Genomic DNA, 12,150 nt, shown 5'->3' on the forward strand with positions numbered 1-12,150 from the left:
CTCTGCCATAATCTTCGACTCGACTGCTGAACCTTGGGCAGGCACAACACCCTGTGGCTTAGAGACAACTATGTGTAGCTGCAGGATAAACGGGCAAACTCATGGGTTCCTCTAGACGCGAGACATATCGCTCGTGCCCATGCATTTGCAAGACCTTGCACTGTGTACAAACCAACTGCGTAGCCTTTTCTCAAACCTTAAAGCATAGACCTTTAGAACCCTAGCAGGAGCTGCTTGCACTATGCCGACTTGCTTCCCGCGTCTGCTCAAAGCGTCACCTGGAAGAAAAAGGCGGTTCTATGAGGGGTGGGTACCATACAGCTTAGGGAGTGCCCGTACAGGGGCAACTGGCGCAGTAGAACGAGAAGCATACGAGGGTCACTGGGCGACCGTGTATAGACAGCGTTTTGACCTGGGCATCAGCTCAGCGGACTCAATTTGCATTCCTCTTTACTTACGGTTGCGGGGCGAGGACTCGAGGGCCAAATGGAGGGCTGCAAGATTGAGGCGGGAGGGTGTAAAGAAGGGAGGCTGGGTGGTCTGGATTTCAGAAGACACTGGCTACCTCTACGCCACGACCGTAGCTCAATGGACACACAGCAATCGTCAACAGTGGCACGATGAATGTAGAGAAAGGTGCGACCAGAGATGCGCCCTAGCGTCACGTGTGCAAACTGCTACCGCGAAGAGTAGCTGTGACATCAATAAATCCAGCGGCGGTAGCAATGCCAAGGGCAACAACGGCGAGCAAACCACTGACAGCAGGCGCAGCTCCGGTGCAAAAGGCCTTCCTTCCACGGAGCGTCGGATCCTAAACCTCTTTGTCCTGCTGCATGGGATGTCTCCGCCAGCAGTCTTGCAAACTGATGTAGTGGAAAACTTTGGCAACTTGCTTGCGACTATTCTGGAGCGCTTCCCTACAAACCAGAAGCAGAAGCAGAGCTTTTTGTCCTCCTCTGCGCTCTCTGCAGAGACAGCTTGCGTGGGGTCCGGTGCAGGCAATGTAGATCCCACTGACGCAGGAGGCCCCTTAGAAGGCTCCCATCTTCCTCCTGGGACTACTTCCGCTTATGCTACAGCAGGGGCTAGCTCTAAAGGGGTGCTTAGCTGTCAAGACAGTACCACAGCCTACCCTGCGACTCTATTGTTCTTGATCTACTCGTATCGCGACGCGACGTGGCAATCGGTAGCCGCCTGCATGGCACGGATAGTGCCATTGCTTGCAGACGAGTTGCAAGTACTACTGCAGCATTGGGATGAAGTGCGCCTTTTTGCTGTGGGGCATTCTCTGGGTGGCCTTCTGTGGCGGTTCGTGATGCTCCGGCGGCTGCAGCAATTGCTATTCCCCCCGAGTAACAAGCAAGCAACTGGCCCTGCCAAGAAAGCGTCGGCAGTACCGGATTGCTATAATACGCTCCTGAAGGCTCTGCAACACCCCAAACTTCGGCTCGAAACCTTCTGTACCCTGGCTTCTCCCCATGTGGGGGCCTACAAATCCTCTGCAGTCTACCGCTCGATGCCCCGCGCCGTGGCTGGGCTGCGCTTCCTGCCAAATTCAAACTACGCTCAAGATCTCCTGCTACAAAGCGATAAAGGCGTTCTGGCTGCCTTAGCTGAGGAGGAACGCGCAGGGAGGAGCCACATGACTTACCCCTTTTCCATGTCTCAAGACGACGCATGCAGCGCTAAAATGTTCCAGCAATCCTCAGGCATCCTGAATTTCCAGCCGTCTACGGGTAAAAACACCAGCAAAATCTTTCAGGAACAAGGAAACACCACGAATGAGCCGCAGCAGCACGGGAGAACCAGAGTACTGGCATCCTGCGGCCAGACGAGCCAATCCGCAACTTTATCGTCCCCACCACAGGCCTTCGAGGCGGCTCGGGAGACGCACGTGGTTCCAGGAGAAGTGCCTATTCTCGCCGTTAATCGCTTTAAAAGAGTCGTGCTTTACGGTATTTATGAGACGGATTGGATTGTCAGTGCCAATTCGGCCCTGGCAACTGCAGCGGACCTCCGCAAGACTCCTGAGGGGAGGGTAGTAACGCAGCGCCCGATGTATCCCGTACGCTTGAAGAGCGCCACGGCAAATAGCGCTTGCACAATCATCTTTAGGTCACCCAGACACCATCGCAGCTGCAAGTACGGTATCCGCAACAGTACCAGCAAGTGCAACACAGAGCTCCTTCTCGCACAGCAACACATTGACGTGTTCAACCATGTCAGCTTCATCGAGCGGTACTTGGTGTATATTGACCAGAATCCACTATTCCTAGCGCCGCATGCTACTATCAAAGGGTCTCCATGCATCGTGACCGTTGCTGAACAAAGGAAAATGCGAAAGGAAGCCGCGCCCATCCTAGAGCACGTGGCAGCACATATCCTGCATATACCGCAGTGGCACACTGGAAGGCCCATCACGCACAGAAGTGACCCTGTCGTCAGCAAATCAACACAAGTACCGACGGCCTCTGCTGCAGCCTGCGACTTACCCCCTCAGCTTCCTGTAGCTGGCGCAGATGAAGCCAATGCAAGAGTGGCAGACGCCGCAATCGCTGCTCCTGCCGCCGCTTCCGCAGCTGGTGCTGTTCTTGCTTCTGCTGCTGTAGCTGAGGCAGCCGAGGCAGAAGCAAGGCCTGAGTGTGGGGAAACACACACAGGCTACCAATACCAGGTAGTCATCTGATCGCTCTCAGGCCGAAAGCGGCGACTTAGACGACCACTTCTGCATATGGGCTAGGGTGCCTACATATACTTTTTCCCAAGAGCCAACTACTCAAAGCTGGTCATTGTCTTTGTTCTCGCAGTGAGAGAGACCATTTGTGGGACCTTTAGGTATCTAGGCGCCCATGGGTTATGCAATACCGCATTTGCTGCCCCTTGTGTCGAGCCTTTTGGGAGCCCCTGGCACGCCATGCAAGTTGATGGATACCAGGCAAGCGTAGCGTGCGTTCTGTTCTGCCGCTGGTGCAAGGTTTGCAAGTTTTAGATTCTAACATACAATTAGGCTCGTAGCTTACACCAACGGCTAACTGCCGTTCAAAATACGTATGCTTATGCATTTATACTTTCTATGCGGCTCTCAAAAATGCAGAATCAAACCGTGCCTCTAAGGCAGGTTACATAATGGACTCATTTCACCTTTGGATTCGCTTTTTAGTTGACTTCACAGAAGGGATATTTCAGGTACTTTGCTGGACTTTTGAAAAGATGTGTAAGTATCGCCCTACACTTCTGTTTAGGCTGATAAATAGCTGTACGTGCAATATTGCATTCACATTTCTCTTCCTAAATACAGCCATATATGTACCTCCATCCAACAATTCCAAGGGTCACCAGGCGCTTGTTGTTCCAGAGCTTGTGGCCTTGAAGCTTTGAGGCCTGGTGGTACTATGTGCCCAAAGACAGCTATACAAAAGAGCTCATTTGCTAGGGCTAGAACCACTGGAAGACAGCAGTTCAGGGGAAACCGATCTTCTCTGGTTGCTCTGTGTATCAAGAGCGTAGTATGCAGTTCTCCCTTATCCGGAAAAAGTAAAAAAGGAAAAAGCTTTTAAAAGCCCACGGAGCGGAGAGCCAGGAGACGGTGAAGCATGCAGAAACAAGAGAGCAGAATCTTGTAGGGTTGTGTGGTTTCATGGGCTGTTAGGGAAACCAAGGGAAGAAGGGGCGACTACAGGAAGTGCAAGGAGTGTGAGGCAAGCTCATATTCAGCCGAAAGCTTACAAATTCAGAGGGAGGTGGGCTGCGACACCGAAAGCTGCGGAGAGAGGGAGGACTGCTTCAGCATGGATAGCAATGATTATCGAGCCAGAGGCAGAAGAACACAGGAATTCGGGTTCAGCCAAGAGAAGCGAACAAATGAGGTCAGGGCAGGTGAGCACTTCACTATATGCCGTCCTTCGCCCTCTACCATTTCAGGCCCCATTCTTTCATGTCCCATTACCAACCTACGCTAAGCGCACAGCAAAGTCATCAGTGAAATAAGCGCTTTAGAGACCCTGTAGCTAGGCCATGCAACACGAGATTGAATCAGATAAAGATCCTGCATGTGGAATTTCCTTCCCATGAGCAAATAACTTGCGTTTGCATCTCTTTACCATGGGGAAGAAGCAAATCTATAGTGAAATCTTCATTTAATCTTAGGTTGTAGAGTTTAGGGTTTCAATGAGCTCCATCTGTTACAGTGGCTCAAATATGACTCACGGCGTACGCGATTAATTATAGTGGTGAAGGTGCTGAGCACTGCAGCGAGGCCTTACGGTGTACAGTATAGAACTTAGAGTGTAGGGTGTTAGAGCTTAGGGTTAAGGGCGTAGGAACTATTCCTTTTGGTTTTGTTAGTAAAACAATATTTCGACGCGCGTGTTCCCCCATAAAAGAAACCCTCGTGCTGAGCTCCCCGGGGTTGATTCAGGTTCTAGTACATTCATAATTTCAATAAGGAGCCTATGTTGTGGTTGTGGACTAAGTTTCAAGCTCTGTGGTTTTGATTTCTGTTCTTGTCTTTGGCATCAATGCTGTGGTCACCTTCCCCTCGACCAGATGAGCAGCTAGGCGTTTTACATCTTAGTACTACACCTTGTTTTTGCAATTTAACTGCTCAGTATGTTAGGCTATGCGAATTTCAAAATAAGGCTAAGCCAGGATTGAAAAAAACCATGAAAGCCTGCAGGGTATGCCATGCTGCTCGCGCGGTGCATTGCAGAATTGGGGCTCAGTGCTATTTAGGTTTCTGCTACATAGAAGGCCACAGCGGCCCCTACGTTTTTAATTTTGCGTTAAGAAGCACAAATATATTGTTTAAGAAACTTATTTCACCGAAGCAAGGTACAAAGAGGCAGCAAAACCATGTACGCGACAGTCCCGGTCTTCGTGGACCCGTACGGGGGAACCCGGGAAGTGCGCGTAGTGCGGGAATATTGGTATTGCCCATGTTGCAGCCACTACAGCTGTGACTGCAGCTGCTGCTGTGGCCGAAAGAAATCCCGAAAGAGGGCTAAGTCTGTTCCACCTCCGTGCTACACCCACCGGGTGCACTCCTCCGTTGTCTTGGATTGTGCTCCGGTCACTCGTACGCGAGTAGTCAGCACCGTAACCCCTTGCTATCCGAGAACCACGACGTGCGTTTATTACTGGCCCTAAAGTGTGGGAGTATCATTTCCATCCGAAGTGGAAGCTGGGAGGAGCTTCCCCGTGCTTTCTTTCCCCATTCTGATCAGTCCTCAGTAGCTTTCTGCCTCTCCAACAAGGCGTCGAGCCCAGAGAGGCAGTGTATCAAGTCTCGAGAAAAGTGGGCTGTTCCCTTTCTGAGGCTGGAAACCCATGCATGTGTCGACGTTCACGCTGAAGTCCTGCACGTTGAGAGGCCGCCAGCAGGAGGGGTAGTTGGAGAAAGGGACTAAAAGTTTTCGCCGACAGCATATTTGCATATTCAGAAATCGATTATAAGTACTGCCTTTTGGCTGTACATGCTATCAAGTATCGCGACTCCTACGACTAAAGGTCGAAAGATGCACGATTGTCAACGGACAGAAAGACGTCCTTTCGCATGGTAGCACTGCAGCAGGCGGCATTCAGCAGCTTCATAAGGATAAAAAGACAATCAAAAGAAGCTCTGCAGGTCCTACACGAGGTCCGTTTTTCTCCAACCCCGATCCTTTTGCCTTCTTGCTGTCTCTAATTCTCGCTAGTACTTCTATGGCGCCTGCCACTTCGGGAAATATACGCTTCCACTAAAGCCAAAAACCAGCAGCACGTGAAAATTATATCCCTCAAATCTTTTTACACACTTTGTTTGATGGCCTCTCCAGAAATTCTGCTTGGTTTCCTCACACGCAAATCATGTTCGATAGGAGAAGCGGTTGGCAGTATGAGACACACACTTCAAAAATTGCCTGACAGGGAGAGCCCAGACATCGCTGATACTACGGTAGATTTTCTCTTTTTAGTGCTAGAAATTGGAATTTCCTTGCCGTTTTAATATTTCTGCCTCCGTATCTAAGCTGCATACTGCTTTTGGGTAGCATTAAGGCGAACCCCCAGCTCGCTTCTTGCAGTCAAGTGCAGCCAGTTGTTCTCCTGATAAAATAAATACAATCGCTAATTGTTTACTTCAACGAAGACAAAGCAAAAACGCAAGGAGGCACAGAAATTTCACGAAAGCACCAATGTGAAAGAACACAGAAGGCGGCGGACAGGGGACGCTGAAGAGAAAAGTATGAGGACTTGAAGTATTAGCCAGTGTGGGGTGCTCCAACGAAGTGTACACCTCAGCACGAAGCAGCAACTTCAGATTAAAACCAAGTTGTAGGCAGCTGTCTTCTCAGTTGCCTCTCCATAAATGTCTTTATGGGAGAGGCAAAGACAACAGGCGAGGAAAGACAAAAGAGGAATGAATTCGAGAACGCATCTGACGGGGGGGAGAAATATTGCATGTTGTGTACAATAAGTGTCCCACAAGAAGGTTTTGTCCCCAGGGCGGCAGCTATGCTGCTTTTGGTTTGTTGAATATTGCTGATGTTAACCCTAGAGCGATTGACAAAAAAGGAGCAATGCTCTTCAATTAGCTATGGAGGTGGGGACGGGACACGAATCTCTAGTACTTTGCAGTCGCTGGCTTTCCACATTTGGGAAGCACGCTTTCGTAAACAGAACATATGTACACGTAAAAGGTTACTGCATTACCTCATCTTCGCCACCATGGCCACCGTTGTTCCTAGAGTACCTGCTCAGCATTCCGGTACCAAACGCACTTCCGGGGTTTCACAGAAAATGGGGGACTGAGGAGGAATTTGAGGGCATGATGAGTTACTTCATGATTAAATACATACGAAGCATACCACTTCGAGCCTTCCCTCAACCTAATACTGCTTCCTCTAAACGAATTATTCACTCAGTAAAAGCCAAAACTTGCATGTAAGGATGCAAGATTCGTAGTTTCAGCATTAGTTTATGGGATTGAACACGGATCACAAACGTGGCACCGCGAGAGTAGAATAAATGCAGGCATATATGTCTTCCTGTGTAGGTCTAAAAATTTTCTTAGGGGCGTCGCAAACTGCCTCGTTTTGGGCCTTTTATCAGGTCATCTTCTGAAGAAAACTGAGCAAAAGGTGGAGCCTCGAATCTAGGGTATTAGCTTTTTGAGGTTATGATGGTAATGGAGTGCCTCGAGCAAAACCAGCTTCAATGGCATGATGTGACTCATAAGAGTAAATAGGTGTTTTGCGAACTTCGCATACACAATTTACAGTAACACCCGTTACTCCATAGAGTGGGTGAGCTCAGCGCTAGAGGCTGAATGGCACTCGCCTGCAGAGAATATGCTGTCAGTTGTTGCTTCCCCTCATGAAATACACGAAGCCAACAAAACCTGTGGTAGCAGAAGCTCTGAAGCCTACAAAGGCATCCGCATTTGCGGGATTTCTTATAAAATTATTTTATGCGTGTTCATCCGACGAAGGGCAACGCAGAGCGGATTTTTCTGCTAGTGGGAGAGGAGCAAAGTGGCAAAATAAGCAAGGTTTAAAGCAAACTTTAACGTACCATTTAAATAATGCCAAGAACAAACAGTTTTGCCGGGCTTTCGAAATTGGGTGAGGGCAGAGCACCTCGACAGCAGTGCAGCTGCATGCGGGTTGGAACGCGGGGGAAACGCGTGCTTTGGGCTAAGCTGGATGATATAATTTGAGGCAAATATTTATCTCTTTTTATGAATCTTTTTAACCTGAAGTTGTGGCTTATTTCAATTAAGAGTCATTGCTTGCCCGGTCACAATGGACCACGAAACTTACATTCCCAGGCGGCGGATGATTTGCGTTGTCAGAGATACCAGGAGCTGCCCTTGCATCTGCCATCGATATTGTGAGTGCAGGTGCTGTGATTGCTGCAGCATTGAGCGTTGTCGGAAGCTACGGAATAAATCACTAGCCGTTCCTTCCCCGCCAGACCTAGATGCCAGTGCATGGATAGCTAGCATGGCCCACGCTATGGCTGCCCGCCGAGCCCGTTTCGCTGCTGCGGCTGCAGCCCAAGCAGAGAAGACAGCGTTTGTAGCTCATGAGGTGGCCGCGCAGGCGAGAGCCGCCGAACGGTGCCGCTACGTTCAAATGCTACAATCCGCCCCGAGCAAACGATCATGTACTGCCCTCGTCAAACAGAGGCAGAAATTGTCTATGAGACGATTGGGGCTCAGACTACCGCCAGAGCCTCGAGTCATTGAAAGACATATCACCGTAAACAGCTATTGTGGAGCGTGAGCCCTGGACCCCATTCTGTATTTTGCTTTTAATCAGTAAAGAAAAAGTAAACCACTTTAGAACGCCTTAGGACGCGACCCAAGCCAATTCAGAGAAGCTTGCTGTGTGATCCCGAGAGAGAAGTACCTCGCTTTTCTGCAGAAATGAGTGCCAAATTCGGCCATGAAGCTCCTTCTCGTTACCGACGAGCGCAATGGCAAACAGAAGCATAGGGTTTTGCGTTTTCAGCTGTAGATAGGCTTCACTGAGACATACAGCATCGGCGCGCTTGCTAGTGCCAATAGGGCAGCAAACTCCCGAGCAAGCCCAAGCGAGACCTTCACTACAAATCCACAGTCCATGGGGTCCTCGTAACTTCAAGGGAGTCTTCTTCAGCTAAAGTGCTAATAGAAAGCTGTTGCTTTTGTCTACGAGCTATGCATAGGGCCCCTGTACTTTGCTACATAGTACAACCATTCAAGGGATACGTGGACAGCTACAGGTTGTTGGCTTGCTGTGCGGCTGTTTTAATGGCAAGCCTTGCGCACAAGGGATAAATCCAAGCTCCTGCGTGTGGCGTGCTGCTGTCAGTTCTGCCTGGTTGGCAAGACGCCTCGACACCAGCAGCCGCTCTTATACCGCTGCAGTCAATGTAGGTGCTGCGGATGCCTCTGGGTAGCACCTAGCACTTGTCAGGATCCCAATGGGTCCTAGTAAATGGGTGTGTAGAGGCAGTGGGGATCAAACGAGCCACAGCCGAAAGAGTACGGGGCTCCCACGTAGCCGAGGGTTCCGTATGGGTTTAGGTATGGATTCAGGGGAGATACTTGGAGTGTGGAATTGACTAGCGGAGAGGTGGGGGAAGAAAATAGAGCACTCGCCGCATCCATAGTGTTGGCAAAGGAAAGAGGCGCAGCCACTGCAGCAACATGAAAAAATCACAGGCGAGGCCTCCATAGAACAAATCCCGCCAATAAGGGCTTAATGGCATCAACCAAAGTGTGTAATACAACCCTATATCTGTTAGCCCCCATTCGTAGGATCCTCCGGAAGTGCAGCTACAGCGAAGAAACACGCTATGTCCAGAGTTGAGAGCCTCCTAGTACCACATAGTGTTCCTGACAAAACACACCGGGTACCGTGACACGCCTTATCATGATAAACCCTACCCACTCCCCTTAGGTGTCAATGCTTACGCATGGCCTGGCCAACTCTGGAGAGAGCATCGGCTACAACCGCCATCCCTCCGACGGCTTGGGTGGCGAATAGGTTTCTTTGAGGGGAGCTGTGCAGCGGAACTAGGAGAGGTACCACGGGCTGGGGTGCAGTAGCTAGCGGCTGCGGTGCTCTGCTGCCGTTGGCAGCCCCAGCAGTAGCTGCTGCTTCAGTAGAAACAGTATCACTGAGCTCCGTTTGATGCTCCCTGGAAGAAACCAACTCGGTATGCGGCTCGGTTAGAGGCGTTGCTGAACTGATTGTGTCTGATGCATGGAGTGGCAAAGATGACACCCCTTGATCAACCTCTCCTTCGGAGCCGCCTTCAGACCGCTGCTGCAGCTCACAACCTTCACCTTCCGTGGCCTCACTACCGGCAGGACAAAAGCCGTCCTTATCCCGACTTCCTTCAAAAGCTGGCCACACCATTCTTGGCGTCGAGTTATTCAACTGTGCTGCGCTTGTTGGTTCACCTGGTCCTGCCGCGGGGACAGCCACCGGGATGGGTTGGTCTGGAGTTTGATACTTATTTGGGCCTGTGGACGCGCTGCTCATCCTCCGTACGTGAAGACGCATCTTCGTTGATTGCTGTCCGTGAGGCCGTTCGTGCGGCTGCTCTTGCTTTGGCGTCGGATTCGTATGTGTCTGTTGCTGATGCGAGAGCTTCGGGCTTTGCTGGTCCAAGGGAGGCGAAGTCTGCAGTTGAGAGACTTCAGGAGGGACTGCCATCGCGCGGTGCAAAGCTGCAGCGCCGGCCGTATCTGCCAGCTGATGAAAAAACTGCTTTTGTTGCAGGTGGTGTTGGTGCAGCTGATATTGTTGCAGTTGCTGCAATCTACGGATTTCTTTCATGTGCGCTGCCATAAGCCGCCTGTGCTGTTGCTCCGTAGGTGGCTCAATTGCTTGTCCCTGTAGTATAGGATCCCCTTGGGACTGCAGAGCTGCATTGGCTGAGAGGGGCACAAGTGGTAGTGCGGCGTGTTGAAGCAGTTGTCCGGTGGCAGAGCGCAGTTCTATTGTTGCTGCACAAGGGGGCAGAAAGCAAAAGTCTCATAGCAAGCCTTGAATTGAAGCAAGAGCGACCGTAATCACCCAGAAGACCTTGGCTGTCTGCCCATAATGCTATTTCAGCCCCATTTATCGTATGTTTTCTTCAAAAATGGTCGTGTGAATAGCCACGCTGATGCACTGAAAGGATGACAGTGGCAGGCAACTCTCTCGATTTCCAGATGATGGGTTAAAAGGTTATTATAAGAAAACATATACTCATTGTACCACCCTAGTATTACCTTTACCGAAATCATACACTTTGATGTACATTGCGTTATTATACTTATTCTACCAGATGCATCTGGTAGAAGCTTGAAGAACGAATGGGTTTAGTGTCTTTGCTGCTGGTTGCGGGGGGCACGAAGGATATGTGTGCATGGAATCGGGCATGGTGGCAAAGAGGTGGATTACCTGAGTCGATCACAATCTGCTCGCCTGTCGTCATGTGTACCCTTAAGGACCCCAATGAATCCCGAGAAACTCCAAAAAGACGAGGATTTCGGGTGGACTAAGCGCAGAATGGCCACATGCACAAGCGAGAAGACGACATCCTGCCGAGGCTGAGGAATGGGCACCAGTAACTCGAATGGCCTTATCAAAGGCGTTGGGAGCCCACGAAGCAGGGCGGCATCTCTATGCACAGCGAAGCTTTAGAACATGCAATGAAGGTGGACAAGTAAAAATTTTTGGGTGGGGACCATGTGAGAAAAGGGAGTGGCCAGGCACCGAGGAAACGTGGAATGAGACAGGCGATTTCATCGATACAAGTAGCTTAATAAACTTCTCTTTTAATTTTGAATCCAAGGCAATTGTAAAGGAGCAAGTAGCTTTCCCCCACCGCATGCTCTTTGTCAGCGAGCAGCTTGGCGTCTTTGCTTGAGGCGATGCAACTCTCTATTTTTCCTGCTGCAGTGCAAATCACACACAATTGCCAGCAGCCACATGCGTCAGTAGCGTGCACAAGCAAATGCATGGGTGCTATCAGACAGTCAAAGCGGCAGTCTGGAGAGAAGGCATAGGAGCACCTGCCGTTATAGTAAGAGTGACAGTTACAGCAATTTGTGTGCGAAGGCAGGACTTTGGGTGCTGGGCTGATTTTCTGGCTTACCAGTAATGGCAACGGCCACCAAGGCTAGGGCTGCAGTGAATATAGCTGCGCCTATTAGAAAAAAAGTCCATTGCTTCCACGATGTCTCTCCACCTTTCTGTGCATTCTGGGACAGGTGAGCGGAGGAGGCACCGCCTATACTTTCTTCTACAGTACTCAAATCAGGTGGTGTCATCTCTGCAGACTCGCAAAAATACACAAAAACGAAGTCATCCCAATCCTTTGTAGGTATGCAGCTACTCATGAGCAAGATGAAAGGCCCCGGGAGGCTTTCGGTTTGCCCGGGTTTCTGGGCGCCCACCTATGGACTTCGTTCTCGAAGAAGCTCAGCAATATCTGTATCCCTGCAATAATTCAATTCAGGAGCTTGCTCCCGCTTGCTTTTTGAGGACTCCCTCCTCATTCACTAACAAATAGCATTAGGATCCTTTCTTCAACAGGAAGAAAAAACACCGGGAAAACACTGCTAGGAGTCCCGGCAAACAGAGAATTAGTATTTTCTAGGGACTTAAAAGGGCTTAGAAGACCTTTTAACGC

At 50.1% G+C, this 12,150-nt stretch overlaps 1 protein-coding gene across 1 annotated transcript; it reads left to right on the forward strand.

The window, feature by feature from the left end:
- Nucleotides 1-241: 241 nt before the first annotated feature.
- Nucleotides 242-9,173, forward strand: LOC113147302. The gene is made up of 6 exons (XM_026337423.1): nucleotides 242-2,384; nucleotides 2,553-2,587; nucleotides 6,359-6,442; nucleotides 7,366-7,598; nucleotides 7,736-8,257; nucleotides 9,047-9,173. Exons 1-6 carry the CDS (start codon nucleotides 242-244, stop codon nucleotides 9,171-9,173), a joined length of 3,144 nt encoding a protein of 1,047 aa, XP_026193208.1.
- The last annotated feature ends 2,977 nt before the right edge of the window (nucleotides 9,174-12,150 follow it).

Source organism: Cyclospora cayetanensis, unplaced genomic scaffold, assembly GCF_002999335.1.
Source record: "Cyclospora cayetanensis isolate NF1_C8 unplaced genomic scaffold, CcayRef3 CcayRef3_contig_181, whole genome shotgun sequence".
Taxonomy (NCBI): domain Eukaryota; phylum Apicomplexa; class Conoidasida; order Eucoccidiorida; family Eimeriidae; genus Cyclospora; species Cyclospora cayetanensis.